Source organism: Rutidosis leptorrhynchoides, unplaced genomic scaffold (assembly GCF_046630445.1).
Source record: "Rutidosis leptorrhynchoides isolate AG116_Rl617_1_P2 unplaced genomic scaffold, CSIRO_AGI_Rlap_v1 contig444, whole genome shotgun sequence".
NCBI classification, from domain to species: Eukaryota; Viridiplantae; Streptophyta; class Magnoliopsida; order Asterales; family Asteraceae; genus Rutidosis; species Rutidosis leptorrhynchoides.
In genome coordinates, this window is record NW_027266677.1 from 52083 (window position 1) to 67976 (window position 15894).

The window sequence follows — 15894 nt, forward strand, 5'->3', positions numbered from 1 at the left end:
TATCCTATAACTAGTTTTTTTATCTCTATGACACTATTTATAAGAAGTAATCTACGTGGATATTATAGTGTCACTCTCTTCTCTCGACTACTAAATTTTCCCAAATACCTAAAACTTTTAAATTCTTTATAACTATTCTCTCCCACGTGAGTTTAAGTCTCTCTTTTCCTCTTCTCTTTATTTTTATGTTTATATCCTCATTTTTTCGAACGAAAACTTCTCTAGATCCACATATCGCATATACTAACCACCTAAATCTACCCTCAAATTAATCCTCCAATACACTAAGGGAAAAAAAAAAAAAAAAAAAAAAAAAAACCTTTCGATTCGTCTCCCAAACCGTGAACAAAGCCCTCAAGTACAAAGTTCTCATGTCACTAGAAGATAAAATACGGAGGAGGGAAGGGTGATGGAAAAAAATTGCCGGGAAAAAAAATAAAATTCAAAACTAATACACCATTAAGTTCAGAATAAGTGAGGAATACAACTATAAAAATGCTTCAAAAAAAAGAATAGAAAAAAGAAGTATCTACGAAAAAACAGATCCGGTTCAAAATTTTCAGATCATGTCCAAATTGGTCCTTAAAGTATATTCTTTACAGTGTTTAGTCCCATATATTTACATCATCTCCCTAACATCATCAACACGTGGATATCAAATATAAAGCTTAGTCATCAGTTACAGTAAGCCAACTAAACAAATTCAGTTTAACTTAAAAGGATAAAATATTTTAATCCTTCGATTTCAACATAATATATGATTTTTCCCCTTAATTCATAATTAATTTAATCTTTATCTTTATAAAATAATATATTATTTTTTATTTTTGTTAAAATTTTACCAAATTTTAACCGTTAACTTTAAAAAATACTATTTTACTTTTTTAATATAATTTTAATTTTAATTTTAATTTTAATTTTAATTTTAATTTTATTATATATTAAAAAAATTATGGACCAATCCAAATTTAAATATCAAATTATCAAATAATTTATCATAAATCATAATTTAATAAAAAAATATAATTTCTTAAAATTCATTCATTACTTTTAATATAAATCTACAATGATATATATAATGATATAATTTCAAAAAATTTAACCATTAAAATAATATTTTAATTATTATTTAATTATAATTATAATTATTTTAATTATTATTTATATGAAAAATATAAATAAAAATATATTTAAAAGAATAATAATATTTTCACAAAAGTTAAAAGTCGAAATATGTTCGATTAACTGAAAAATTTAACGAAAAAAATAATAATATATTATTTTATAAAATAAAAATTAAATTAATTATAAAATTAAAAAAAATTATATATTAAAATTAATTTGAGGGGCTAAAATAATTTATCTTAACTAAAAAACTAAAAAACAAACGTACAACTTGAACCATTTATTACAAAACTGTTAATTTTGTCTTTATAAAGTTGTCCTTACCGTTTAAATTTAATAGGTCAAAATTAAACCACAAATTCTAATTAAAAATAATGACATGATTTATCTTTTTTTTAAAGAAAAATATACTATATTTTTATAGTTAAATAGTTGATATATTTAATTTTTTATATTAATATTAATTTTAATATAAAAATTATTTTTATTTTATAATTTTAATATTTTTTTATTTAAATTATTAATTATATATAGTATAAAATTAGTTGAAAAATGTAAATATATTACTCCCTCCGTATACAAATAGATGACGTTTTGAGAGAATTTTTTTGTATTTCAATAGATGACGTTTTACAATATCAATGCAAAAATTTACATATTTACCCTTTTATCTCTCTTCCCATTCAAAACAAAAATTAATTAAATAAAATAAAATAAAGATAAAACGGTAAAATGAAAATAATATTTGTCTTAAAAATAGTGCTCCTTAATAATAGTGCAAGACTTCAAAACGTCCACTATAAAAATACAGAGAGAGTAATATTTTAAAAACATCAAATATTTTAAAAAAATAAATTCCAAAATGTCATCTATGATTTGTATACTATTATTTGTATACAGAAGATGTTTAATTATATATAGTATACAGAAGATGCTATTTGCGCGGAGTCACCTACTTGTTCTATTAGAAATAAAAAATAGGTACTTTGTAGTGATTGATTGACAGGTTGTCCTGACACGCTCAAATAGTGATGATTTATTTTATTGATTATCGTGATTAGGTATGATTTTATTAATAGCTAGCTAGTCAGTGTGATTTAAAAGAGAAAAATAAAATAAAATAAAATCATTCATCGTCTTATAATAATATATACGATTCTATTGTGTTAACTTGAGATCTTCGTTTCAAGAAATTCAAACAAATCGAAATCTGATTCTATTTGGGAAAATATATCATAAAGGTTGTCACGTCACCTTCACGATGGTTGTATAATTATACACTCTTTCCTCCAACGTACAACCGTTTAAAATGGTGGTGTGCATGTATATATATATATTATGAGTCTATATATATATATTATGAGTATACTTTATTTCATATATCGACTGACCTGATCCTTCTCTTTCCTTTATTACTCTCAATATGGAAGGTCTCATTACAGTACAAGATTGCTTCGTGCAAAAATCTAGAGATGAGGAAGAAGAAATTGAGAGATGCTACAATAGATACAAAATGATGCTCCCAAACCTTCCTAAAGGGAAAAGTTCGATTCCTTCGGACCAGTTTATGGTTCAATATGAAGGATTCTGGTTCCAATCCAGCATTCACTTTGAAGGAATGATGTGGACTCGAGAACACTTCAAGGCTAAACCTAGTGATATTTTCTTGATCACCATTCCGAAGTGTGGTACAACTTGGCTTAAGGCTCTTGTTTTCTCAATTGTGAACCGAACCCGGTTCGATTTTTCATCTCACCCGTTGCTCACTCATAATCCACACGACTTAGTTCCTTTCCTGGAACATAAGCTTTTTAGGTCACCCCCTATTGGTGATCCTGAAATCCTTCCTTCTCCGAGAATCTTAGCCTCTCACATACCTTACAATTTGTTGCCACAAAGCATTATTGAAGATTCTTTAGGATCATGTAAGATTGTCCATATTTGCAGGGATCCTAAAGACGTGTTTGTGTCCTTATGGCACTTCGCGAATTCATTCCGACACGATGGGTTCTCACCCATGTCATTAGAGGAAGGGTTTGACTTGTTTTGTAAAGGAATCTCTTTTTTCGGACCAATTTGGGACAATACGCTGGGATACTGGAAAGCAAGCTTAGAGTCTCCGAACAAAGTATTGTTCTTGAAATATGAAGACATGAAAGAGAACACCTTTTTTCATGTCAAGAAATTGGCAAACTTCTTGGATCGACCTTTCACTCACGAAGAAGAGGAAAATGGGGTGATACAAGAGATCATAAAGTTGTGTAGTTTTGAGACAATAAGCAACTTGGAGGTGAATAAAACTGGAATTCACCGCAACCAAATCAAAAACAGTGTATTTTTCAGAAAAGGCGTCACGGGAGATTGGAAGAATTATCTTACATTGGAGATGGCGGATCAAATTGATTCTATTGTGGAGCAGAGACTAAAGGGTACTGGCTTGACATTTAAAGAACCATCTTATTAAGGTGTTCAATCAGATTTATAGCAAATTATCTTCTCTATGTGGTATGTGTGTATGGATTCGGATAAGTAAAAGTCGATTAGATGATAACTATGCTTATATATATATATAATGTTGTATTCAAGATCTATAGTTTTATGTTTATATTACATTGTATTCATCTCAGGATGAAAAAAAAAAGGTGTGATACCATCATTCATTGATATGTGTAGATTTTAGAGTAAGACCATATGGAGGTGAAAATATCTGAATAATTTTGGTTTATCCGATCAGGATAGGTTCAAGTAACACAGACTATATCGCACTCAGACAAACAGCTCAGTCAAATATATGAACGGTTGTTAACGCAGGAAATTTTAGTGACAACCTAGCAGCCTGGCTTATCTCTCTATTAGTTTTTTTTCTTTTTCTTTTTCTTTTAGTAGGTAGTTTTAGTGAAAACCAATAGACATGCATGTCATTTTTTAATTGGTTAGTTAGATCACATAGGTGAAAAAATAATGATAAAGATATAGGTGCTACAAAACGTTACGGTGATGGTGTATATGACATAGTGTCTAGATACATCCATTATTCGTAATTCATAAGACATTTTGGTAAAATTATACATCTTATAAAACCCTAATGAAACCGATTCGAGACATATAAATAGTCGTGCCCTACATCATCTGTAATTATTTCGTTATTCGCCTCCTTACTCAATTCTATAAAACGGGACTCAATCAATCTCAAATGATAATGCTTCTGTGGTCACACATTGTCTTTATTGAATATTCGGTTAAAAAATCGAACTATATGCGTACCTGGTAAATCATTAATCCGATATAGAGGAAGCGTCCAATTTGTGATGCTACTGTTTCAAAATCGGATTAGTGAGTTGCCAGATATATAGATAGTTAGATTGCTTACTCTGAATGACCAATAAATTATCTATTTTACTTTCAACCTTTGATCTACTGCTAAAATATTTAGGTTAAAGCCTATATTCTGCTTTCTATTGAAAAATTGCAACAGTTTTATAGCTATTTTATGTGTTGTGGTGTGGTTTTTGCGCCGTTTTCTTTTTACAGACTTAGGTCAACTGAGAGGAATGTGACTAGAACAAAAGAACATTGGAACGTTTTTGAAGGCTTTTCCAGAGGAGAAGATAATGAATGTCACAAGATCTCCAAAGGCGGAGATCTGAATCATCCGATGTTACTCGGTCACGGATTAAGTTTCCGAATAATATTTATATTTTGCATCAAATTCTTTGATAATACAAACGACCACAAATTCAGGCAAAGTACTTATAATAGGAATTTTAAACTAAGACATAGTTTGATTCAGGCAAAGTACTTGAAATAAAATTCTGCTCAATCAAATGTTAACACAATAGATTTTAGTGACAAGGAAAAAACATGACCATTAGCCTGGACCAACTTTAGGAATGTCATAATGCTCGCTCATGTTAGCCAAATACTGGTTGAAATCTTGGATCCTGTCACGATGAGACTTGTCGGCTTCCCTAGCCAACCTACGAACATCAAGCTGTGCTCTTTGCTCTATGTATCGCTTCTCAGCTGGCGTAAGATTATCAACCAACGAAGGGCCTTTCTCTTCCCCAGTCTTCTGAGCTTCATCGGCATCTTCATCGTTCGGATCGGAGGGTAATTCCGTACTTTCACCTGCAGGAAACACTGCATGAGTCAGGTGATCTAGAAAGATTGTGAATTACACTATGGAATTTTAAATGTATGAATGTCTAGAGAACTTTCAGAGGAAACACAATCTGTTCAGTTAGCAAAAATCTATCAAATAAAACATCTACCTCACAAATTCACAGTAGCAGCCCCAAATTTCCAGTTTTTTAGAAACATATGAAGCAAGAGAATCGGCTCTTTTTAGAGAAATTTGGCAATCGTAACCAACACACATAAACTAAATTCATACAGCCAAATGGGAGTCTGTATCTATTCATCCATAGTTAGTCACAAAAGAAACTACTGAGGCATTCAGCTAGAAGGATTAGGTATACATATTATCACAAGTTCGAGGAAAGTTACTATCCTAACAATAAGCACAGACATATCTAAACAACCGGGTTGATAGCAAAACAAAGCATGATACTAAAAAAAAAAATGAAGGACTTTTACAATGAAACGAGTTAAAATTAACCGAAAATTTCGTGCAACGATACGAACAACACGATAGAGGGTTAAGGAAGAGATAAACAAACTTATTGCATTCTGGTTTTCAGTTAGGTCATCAGCAGCTCTATCAATCTGGCTCCTTTGCTTCTTCTTCTTCTTCTTAACACCGCCAGCTTTCACATCTAACGCTTTTCCCTTCAGCTTCAACTTTCCCCCAACGACGTTTTCGTAGGAAGACATCTCTCTCTGAGACAAATCAATAACAAGAATTGTCAATCCCTAGCTTTATTCGTATGCGAATCAAATTAAAATTAATACTAAAAAACATGGAAATTCATAAATTCCGACAGATACAATTTAAGTAACCCTAAAATTTCTCACCTGAAAATACTCTGTCGTCGCGATCGCGATCGGCTTTTTCAATCTCAATTTAATTTTTTCAGAGAAAGGGATTTGGGGGCAATGAGGTTATTGTTCAAATGGTGTGTCAATCGGGTAACCCGAATATAATTCGGATTGTTACAGATATTAATTGGGCTAATGGGCCTTGAGTTTTGCCAAGACAAGGGCCGATGTTCCTCGTTAAAAGTGTGGCAAAACATCATATATTTGTCCCTCATCTATGTTCATAATTCGACTAAAACTCGCTTCGAAATTTAGGATCGAACGTTCTCACGTTTTGAATTGGTAGAACAATAGAGTTTCTACCTCTAGGAGCAGCCAGATGAGTGTTCACATAACTTATTTTCATAACGTAGGGTTAATAGGAACCTCGTTGTTGTCCTTTTAATTTTTATTTATTTTTTAAAAAAATTTCTAATACAATCTATTCATATCTTCAAATTTTATTTTTCAAAAGTCGAATTCATGATCTCTTGTAGAGAAATAAACACCATAACTATTGGACAACGTCTTGATTGACCTCTCCTTTTAATTTTTTGGTCCATAATAAAATCAGTTTATAGTTTAATCATTATTAGAATATGTTGACATAGCTTTGGAGTCCTCCATGATTTTTTTATTTTTTTTCCATTTTGTTTATATCTATAGATTGAAAGTAAATTGCCAACCTAAGTAACTTCCCCTCATCCGTTTATAGTAGAAATTTTATATTTCGACTATCTTGCTCTAAAGTACTTTATTATATGCTTTTTTCATCTGTTATTTTTTTAATAGATGACGTTTTAATTTTTTAAATATTTTCTAAATATATAAATTTTTAAATGAATTTAAAATGTCAAAAATACATCTATTATTTTTTAATAGAGGTAGTATAATTTTGGCTACTTTCATCCCTCCTTTGCGCTTACTTTTGTTATTTGGACTGTTTCGTCCTTTATGTTAAAATAATTTTGACTCGATAGTGCCTCATGTTCTACGCAAACTATTTAACCCTTATATTTACACTGTTAATCAATTTGGTCCTTGACGGACCTTGAAATCGATTGATCCATTTCATCACAAGCAATATTTCTATCAAATGCAATAAATTGAAGACTAAGCAAACATGTTATATTCAGACTTTTCAATTGAGAGAAAAGCAGCCTAATTTTTCTTCAATGGCGAAAGAAATGTTCTTCTCACAATGAATCATTAAATGATACAACAGACTAAGCTCAAGGTTCTTCTTCTCAATAGAAACCAGGGATGATCTTGTAACGAACCTTCTCACAGTACAATTTCCAGTATTTCCCGTATCTGCATGCATAAAACAAAGCTGCTGAAAAATGGTGCTTCCAGAATAATCAACATTATAAACCTATCGGATAAATTTATGGTTACTTACTTGGAACGACATCTATCATCATCCCTTTTCGCTCGGTCAAAGAGAAGGATGGTAAGGAATATCACATAGAAGTATGGCAAGAACTGCAAAATAAAAGCTGTAAGTAACAGTTTATGATGGAAAGTGGAATTAATGATATTGATCAAATATGTTATATATTACTTCCTCCGTCTTCAAATAGATGATGTTTTTGCTTTTTAGGTTCATCGAAAAGTTGACTCTATCTAGTCAATTTCCCAATGAACCTAAAATGTAAAAAAAAAAAATTAATCTCTTCAAAGAAAAGAAAAAACGTCGTCTATTTGAAGACGGAGGGAGTATTTGCTTACATGATCAAAAAGAGCTGGCACAGTCCAGAAAAAAGCAGCCAATATCTCTGGTACATAGTGGAAATGACGAGCCAAACCCCACCATCCTGAAGTTAGAAGAAGGCTGGTCTTCATTTCTCCAGATTCGGTAGTGTATGTCGCCACAATCTGTAGAAGAGTAGTCATGTAAAAAAGATTGCATTTTGTAGTTTCATCTTCCAACAAAATAAAAGAAAAAGTGACGCATTTACACTATTGGCAACTCTATACACAAGAACTGTCTGTCTGATGAAAAATTAATCTTAGAGACTATATAATAACCTTGGATGGAGCTTTTCCCCAGATACGGCATTTTCCATTGGTTTTTCGAAATTCTTGCCTTTGTCTGTCACAGTCATAGTTGATGTATACGCAGAGAATTCCAGCAGCAAGAATAGAAAGTTCAAGCTGGAAATGTTGATAGATTTTTTGTCAGAATAGAAATACCTCGGGAATTTAAAAGTATCAGAGCACGTTTATACATCAGCGGTCCAAGTGCAATATATTATTGGTGCAAAGATCACTATTTTAGCATTCAGGTACAAACTGCAAGTTTTTTAGTCCAAAAATTCGGGAAACACTAATACTAAATTGTCAACTTTCAGGGAAACTCAAGTCAAAATGCATAGTCATGCAAGATTTTACCACCTCAACTTCATCAAATTTAGTTTCACAAAGAAAGATTTATAATCTTTTTCAGACGATTCAAGACAAAGCGCCCAAGTGCAACTTATTCTAGCATCCACACAGCGGATTGAGAAGGTTATCGTAAAAGTAAGGGCAATTTTGTACCTGAACTCCAAGGTTCACAGGATGATTGACAAGGTACATGCCAGGTGAAGTATAAATAGATGGAACCCACACCAAACACCCCCAGCAAATGTAAAATCCAGCTGTCAATGCCAAATACACCCTTTATCAAATCAAAATTACAATTAAAAGACCAATACCGCTTTTATAGAACTTAGCAAACATGGAGCAAATGATTATGAGAATGTTAAACCTCGATCATGTGCAATGTCCATTGTGCTCCAGTAACCAGCTTCCCACCAGAAAAACTTAGAGACATACACCAGCATCAATATTGTATTTACAAGCATGGAGTCAGCAACTTTCCCATTCGTTTCATACTGATAAGACGGAGAATCTAGGTATCAGATAAGTTTAAAGACTTCACATAAATTACTAATGCCCATGTCATATGACTATTACTAAGCCCACATTATGTAACAAGTAAAGTTACCTGCTTTATGCAATAGGTGACTGCAAGAACTGCCCATGACATCATACCAAATCTACAGTTGGTAAAAACTTTGATGTCAAAGTCTTTACCAATTCGAGGATACAACTCCATACCCTACAAAAAGAAAGTAACCACTTGTTAATCCCTTTAAGCCGGGCACGGTGCTTTGAAATTGACGCTGTCTACATTGTCACTAACAATTTCCAGTGAGCGATGGCCTAGTTCAGAGTTCTTTCATCAAAAATTTCATTCCAGAATACAATATTAAAGCTCGTGAATGATTCATTGCCAACTTATATCTGTGTTTTTGATTCAAAAATGATTATTTACCAACTTTCCATCAGTTCTCTCTTATTTAAATTGCTTAGTTTCTTACAAGAGAAACAAGCCACTTGGCGCTAGCATCTGGAGACACAAGAAAATGCTCACCCAGTAGAAATCAATTATAAAGTTCCCACATGAGCCAGAGTCAGTTGAAGATGGTGCCAAATGACCCTGCAGAGGTAATTAGGGTCAGATACTTAAACTGATGTGATCGAGAACAAAATTTAATCAAGAGATAAGTTTAGATCCTTACTTTTATGTATAACAATATACAAAAGATGAAGCTTCCAAAAATGAGTGCTGAATATATTTCTCCCAAGTGGTCGTAAACAATAGAGGGGTTGAATATCCCAAACCTTGAAAAAAAAAAAAAAAATAGTAATAAGCACCAAGTTAACTTGTTAGGCCATTCATAAGAATCAAAACAATATGGAAAAACAGTCACAACTCAACAATAAATTTTATTGATCAAAGTGACAATCATGCATAATAGTAGAAACGTTGTCCTTCACAACTGAAAGTTTAAGAGAGATTGTATCTATTGGCAAAAATAGAAGAAATACTCACCACCATAAGCTCAGATAAGTAATTAGGGTCACCACATATGCTGCTATTCCATTTGCCTGCAATGATAACAAAGATACATACTAGTTATTTATACATCAAGAAAAATTTAGATGAAGAACAGTATGATGTTGGAATTTCCTGTCTTTTGAGATAAAAAACAAATATTTTCTGCGGGTTCATCTTCTTTTCTGTAAATTAAAGTAGACAGAATAATACCACCACCCACAGAATAACTTCAAAATGAAAAAAGTGAAAAATTAAAAATACCTTATAAACAGGAATGTTGCCTTTGGGAGATATCGGACCCTCAACCCGTTTTCCAGGCAATAAAAGCTGAAGAGCAGCCTCAAATGCTGCATAACATGCAATTATTTTCCAGGCAATAGCAGTGGGTCTTGGCCAAATGTCAATAAATCCTTGAAGGCCGTTGTTTTTAAGGGAACCAAATGTTTGGAGCACTGAACCATCTGCATGAACCATTGTATACCATCTGCACAAACCGGCAAACTCAATCCTAGCATAAAACCCATATCGTTTGGCTTCGTCTTAACATATATTCATAATCAAACTAAAAACAGAATCAGGATGCATATAAAATCCATCTAAGTTTATAATATGAAAATCCCAGTTAATATAATTTCGATTTACATCAAAAAGCTACAAACTTTAGGCATGAAAACAATAAAAATTCAGACTTTACACTCTTGCATTGACAATACATGAGTAAAAAACTTGATTTTTTTTCCCAAGATCTAATACAAAGAGAACAATTCGATATCTAAGATTTGAAAAAGAGAAGGGAGCTTACAGTAAGATGACAAAAGGAGGGCATAGAGAGAGAAGAGAAAGCATGGAAGCATAAGTCACTAATGGAGAATGGACAGTCTTTGATTCAGCCATTTTCCTCAATCAACAATTGAAGTATGAGATTGTCAAAGTGATTTTTTCTGGTTCTGGAGATGGGTGGGAGTGTAGACTTAACACAGCTCAGCTCACTCTGCTTCACACTTTGTGGATTCCAGTTTTCCACCAATTCGGATTCTCTCTTTCTGATTAAAGTTTTCTCTTTTTTTACTGAAAATATTTTCAATTTTTTTTAATGAAAAAAATAGATTTTTTTAACTTAATTTCACCATTAATTATATGGACGTTTTCAATAAAATTATAAGATTTTTTTTTTTGAATTCAATAAAATTATAAGATTATCATAATCTGTCCTGTTTAATTGTAATTTTCTATAATAAATAAATTTGTAAGTAAGAAAATAATTAACCAAAAAATCATTTAAATGTCAGGTATCTGTTATAAAAATATATATATTTTAAATACTTTTACCCTAGTTGAATATTTTTCTCACTCATCTACCATAACTTGACCATAAATTTGTGAATGTATAATTCAATCATGCTAAATGTACCTTAAAAAAAATCATGCTATTAGATTCAAATTCAAGAGTCTTAGATTTATTATCGATCATAATTGAGGTAAACCTTAGGTGTCGATCTATAGGTGTTTGTCCTGTTGGTCTTGAACAGATTATCAAAATATCCTGAATTTTAATTTTTTCTCAAATTGTTTACAGAATATTTCTCCGTCCATCTTCAACGACCATCCCTACCTCCCGACTCCCACTCTGTTATGTTTGTAAAATTATTCGATAGTTTCATCTCCTAATCGTCTATTTGCTGGCCGCCAATTGAAAGTTTATCGGATTTTGAAGAGGGGTGATGATTAAATCGAGCAGATGTAAGGAAAAAGCCGGCAAAGGCGATTGGCCGAAGAAGGACAATGGAGCTCTGGTCTGGTAGGTTGGTAGCGATGGTTTCCGGAGCGCCGGTGGATCGTGATAAAGGAAAAACAAAATTAAAGTCATGGCTTGCTGGACTTCGAATAGAAAAATAAAAATAAAAACGATATGTAGAGAGAGCTAGAAAGAGGCGATGGAAGCAGCCGCAATCTGGACTTGAACGACGGGTGTGGCGGAGACGACGATCCGATTTCATAGGTGGCGGCGGAGGTAGATAGCGGTAGAGATTGAAGCATAGGATGTCAGGGATGAGTAATAAGGGTGTTTTAGGTATTATAAAATATTGTTTGGTTGAGTTGGGTTCCACATCATATGATAGTACACGTGTCAATTTGTAATTAAACGACCAACAAGACAAACACCTATGGACCAACATCTAAGTTTTGCCCTCATAATTGGTCACATAATCTTTTTTTTTTTCATTTTAATTAACTTCAAAAAAATAATGGGTTTGATTATTACTCCCTCCCTCCGTATATAAATAGACGACGTTTTTAGTGTTCTTTTGTATTTAAATAGTTGACGTTTTGAAAATATCAAAATATTTTTTATATTTTTACCCCTCCACTAACTTTACACCACATTCAATTAATAATTTAATTGAGAGAAAAAGGTTAAAATTATAAAGTGATGTTAATTTTTGTATTGAAATTAATGATATTGATATGCGTAAAAAGTTCAAATGTGTCAACTATTCAAATACAGAGATAGTATTAAATATTGAAATCTATACTTCATGTAATAAGTGTCAAATTTGTATTTTAATTTTTTTATTGGTAAATGAGGGGATCAATAGAAAATTATAAAGATGTAATGGTGCATGTAACTGTTGGAGTGGATTGTCTCGAGGAGCTTGAGACCTTGGAGATTGCAAACAATGTTGTAGAAATGAAGGAAAAGAAGAATTGCGGCAATAGTAGCTTAGGAAAGTAGAAACAAAGCTTGAGGAAGAAAAAAGCAGGAAAGAAACGTTCAATCTCGACAATGCTGGTTGAAAAAATGATTCTGAAGTTGCTTATGAATCTTGTGAAGAAGGAAGAAATAAAACTAGGCTTTGATCAGATCAACAAGGAAAAAGATAAAGCTTTCTGCATAAAGGATGTCGGTGCGCTTCGTCAAAACCTCAGGGACCTTGGTATAGCAGATGCAAACTTTAGGGGTCTGATTGAAGAAAACAAAGACGATGTTCCACCGGCCGGAGAACGATTTTGCGGAGGTCAAGCCACCCACCATCAGATTCAGGATAAGATCATGATCATTGACATATCCTCGAATTAGCCTACAATTCTCTCTATCGAAAGATCATAATTCTAGGGTTCTTAGTTACTGTCATGTTTCAAATTTCCAGTTTAAATCTTTCGAATAAAATTAGGTTAAATTAATGAAGTGGATAGCTTCGTATAGTGTCTATGAAGTGATTCACAAGCTTACTTTGGTCTGCCATGGTCTGAAATTCAAAATGTGTGTTCGAGTTGGAAACTATGAACTGAAATTGGGACTTTTCGTTAGAAGTTGTTGCAGCTAGATTTGTTTATTCGAAATCGAAAAGGAAGGTCCATTGAAGGTTTCTAAATGCTAAAATTGGAATTCTAAAGCTTGGTCGAAGTCTGAATCAAAATTAATTCTAGAAGGTTTTTTTCAGTCCAATTAAGTTGTATTCAAGTTAGTACAAGCATGTAGAAGAAATTCAAATACTGCTGTATGGATGATCAAGCTCATAGTGAAAGTCAAGTTTAAAGTCAACCAAAAATGTCTATTTTGTCGAATTGGAGAAAACAATGTAAAACTATAATTTCTGCCTCAGTTACAGCTCTACCAACAAAGAAACGTGTTGAGAGTTACCAAGGGTGAAAAGCAAGCTGAGATCATAGAAGATTCGAAATGAAGAGATCGTGCAAAAAGAAAACCATTTCTAGTTTTGCTTTTCTTGTTTTCTCTTTTCTGGTTTTGACAATTTCCGGCTTGTAATTCAATTTTAAAATTCCATTTCAGTTAGGATAAGGCTTGTGATCGCCTATATAAACATTTTAATCGTCTCTTTCAACTTAGAATGGAAAATTAAAATTGCAGACTCCATTTTCATTTTTTTATCAGTTTTAAAAATTTTGGTTGTGTTGGTTGAGAGCTTAGAATCCATCACCCAAATTAGTTTGTTTAGATTCCAAACAATCTAGATACCGATATTAAGCATTTAGGATTAAATAATCAAATGGAAATAATGAAGGATATGATCATGTTTTCTGTTATTGTGTCACTAGTTCTTAATCTTTGAATTTTTTGTGTTTTGATCGAATTTTATTGTTGTTTGCTATATTTATTGTCTGAATCTTGTGTTTTCTAGCTCGGAAATACAGGATTCTTTCATCAGTGACTAGGGACTATTGAGTGAACCATGTGACTTTTATTCTAGCCTTTCTGAATGATTGTATTTGTTTTGCATTTTGTCACTTTCCCTCCTGAATAATTTGGTAATGAATTTTGATATAGCACCAAATATCAATTACGTCTAGGAAGATCACAAAGCTCGTTATAAAACCCAAAGGGATCGGAGCCACCAATCCCACATAAGACAAGGATAGAGCAACTTTCTCATTTCAAACTGCTGGAATGAAAAGCTAGCTAGAAGTTATGTACGTTATGACTCGTTAGGTAACATTAATTTTAAAAATCACGCCCTCATTTAAACCTACAACGAGTCTATTTAGATTTATAAATAGATCATAGCATGCAACAAGATTCCGGACTGAATTTCCACACTACTACACACTAGCCGAAATATCTTATACTCTCTATTTCGGCTTGTAATCATCCTCTTGTTATCAATACAAAGTACCTTACATTTTCTAGATTATCACACTTGAATGCATGAATTAAAATTAGATCCCTTTTTAGGTTAATCAAAATTAAATCTTTGTTTGTGATAAAAAGTTATATGGCAATTGGCATGCATAAACGAAGTGTTTGCATAAAATTTATACATACAATACCTCCTAATTTGTTACTCTTTAAAAATTATTTTTCTGGTAATTAACCATATATGCCTACTCATGAAAGTTATGTCAATCTCACAAATCATATAATAACTTCTCTTTCTCTAATCTTGCTTTTCGTAGATATTTGTATGAATAATTACATACATAATTGGAAAAGAAGATAATTAAATGATCTCCTCCTAATATCCTAAAATCGATAATTTGACCATATGTACATATACAACAAAATTAGTCAAGAGATTGAGTTAGTGTCAGAAGATGGTCTTGAAGGGCACCGAGGTTGAGCAATTTTCCTTAGCTTTCTTCAGAGGCCTCTGCAAAAACAATGAAATTAAGTAATGCTTAGAAAACAATTTAGTTTTCTGTTTTATGCTTCACAAATTGTAACCACTTGTTAAATGCATACTGTCTCTGTCTTAAAATATGTGATGCTTTTTTAATTTTATTAAATTCATCCAAACTAACATGTATATCTAATCAATATACATATCAATTTGGATGAATTTAAAAATAAAAAATATCATGTATTTTGAGACGGAGGGAGTATTATTCTTTACCCGTTGGATTCTCCGCTTCTTCTGCTTCTTCTTCGGCCTTTTCGCTCTCTTCTTCTAGTGATGATCCTATGCTTGAAAAACTTTTCGTGCTTCCTGAATGCACAATTTGTGGGTCGCTCATCACCTCCTAAAGAAAAGAAAAAAAAAATGAGGGTCAGTCTTGCAAGTTTTAAATTATATGGACCGATTGCAAGTTTTAAATTGTATGGACCGAATTTGTCCTTTTTAAAACCATTAGGGACTAATTAAGGCGTTATCCCAAATATGATGTGCCCTGCTGCTTCAAAATCCTAAGGATGAATATATTGAAAATGTACATGTTCAACTTGCCTGTGTAGAAACTTGGCTTAGGCTTCGTAAGTGTTTGACATTAGCCGAAAACGGGAAATTCATGTTCTCGTCTGCAAAGTCTCTCAATTTACAGAGTTCCGGCACGACTACATTTCCTAGATCAGGCCTATCTTTCCTTCTAAGCTCAGCACATTGTAGACAAAGCTTAGCAAAGGTCAAGGCTTGTTCGATCGGCCAATCGGGCACAGCGGGATCAAGCAT

General features: G+C 32.4%; 3 protein-coding genes across 4 annotated transcripts; 1 reads left to right on the forward strand and 2 right to left on the reverse strand.

Annotated features, from left to right (window-relative positions):
- Positions 1-2746: 2746 nt before the first annotated feature.
- Positions 2747-3589, forward strand: LOC139883753 (cytosolic sulfotransferase 15-like). The gene has a single exon (XM_071867886.1). The coding sequence runs from the start codon at positions 2747-2749 to the stop codon at positions 3587-3589; it is 843 nt and encodes a 280-aa protein (XP_071723987.1).
- Positions 3590-4993: 1404 nt separating this feature from the next.
- LOC139883755 (uncharacterized) lies at positions 4994-5958 on the reverse strand. The gene is made up of 2 exons (XM_071867889.1): positions 5805-5958; positions 4994-5253 (listed from the first exon to the last, which is right to left on the reverse strand). The coding sequence occupies exons 1-2, from the start codon at positions 5956-5958 to the stop codon at positions 4994-4996; spliced, it is 414 nt and encodes a 137-aa protein (XP_071723990.1).
- Positions 5959-7349: 1391 nt separating this feature from the next.
- LOC139883754 (7-dehydrocholesterol reductase) lies at positions 7350-10885 on the reverse strand. 2 transcript variants are annotated; one of them, XM_071867888.1, is made up of 12 exons: positions 10794-10885; positions 10253-10475; positions 9989-10041; positions 9672-9774; positions 9524-9589; positions 9095-9208; positions 8855-8981; positions 8644-8744; positions 8134-8259; positions 7834-7980; positions 7505-7587; positions 7350-7416 (listed from the first exon to the last, which is right to left on the reverse strand). In XM_071867888.1, the coding sequence occupies exons 1-12, from the start codon at positions 10883-10885 to the stop codon at positions 7350-7352; spliced, it is 1302 nt and encodes a 433-aa protein (XP_071723989.1). The 2 variants fall into 2 exon arrangements, with proteins under 2 accessions (XP_071723989.1, XP_071723988.1); XM_071867887.1 differs by having other exon boundaries at positions 9986-10041.
- Between the last annotated feature and the right edge of the window lie 5009 nt (positions 10886-15894).

What these genes read in the sequence shown, in the direction of transcription:
- LOC139883755 (XM_071867889.1), bottom strand. Translation starts at nt 5,958, where the DNA reads ATGTCTTCCTACGAAAACGTCGTTGGGGGAAAGTTGAAGCTGAAGGGA. An exon ending in TGAAAACCAGAATGCAATAA is followed by an intron (nt 5,254 to 5,804) that starts GTTTGTTTATCT and finishes TGTTTCCTGCAG; the next exon opens with GTGAAAGTACGGAATTACCC.
- LOC139883753 (XM_071867886.1), top strand. Translation starts at nt 2,747, where the DNA reads ATGTGGACTCGAGAACACTTCAAGGCTAAACCTAGTGATATTTTCTTG.
- LOC139883754 (XM_071867887.1), bottom strand. Translation starts at nt 10,885, where the DNA reads ATGGCTGAATCAAAGACTGTCCATTCTCCATTAGTGACTTATGCTTCC. An exon ending in ACTTATCTGAGCTTATGGTG is followed by an intron (nt 9,775 to 9,985) that starts GTGAGTATTTCT and finishes TTTTTTTTCAAG; the next exon opens with GTTTGGGATATTCAACCCCT. An exon ending in GGACATTGCACATGATCGAG is followed by an intron (nt 8,745 to 8,854) that starts GTTTAACATTCT and finishes TGGCATTGACAG; the next exon opens with CTGGATTTTACATTTGCTGG.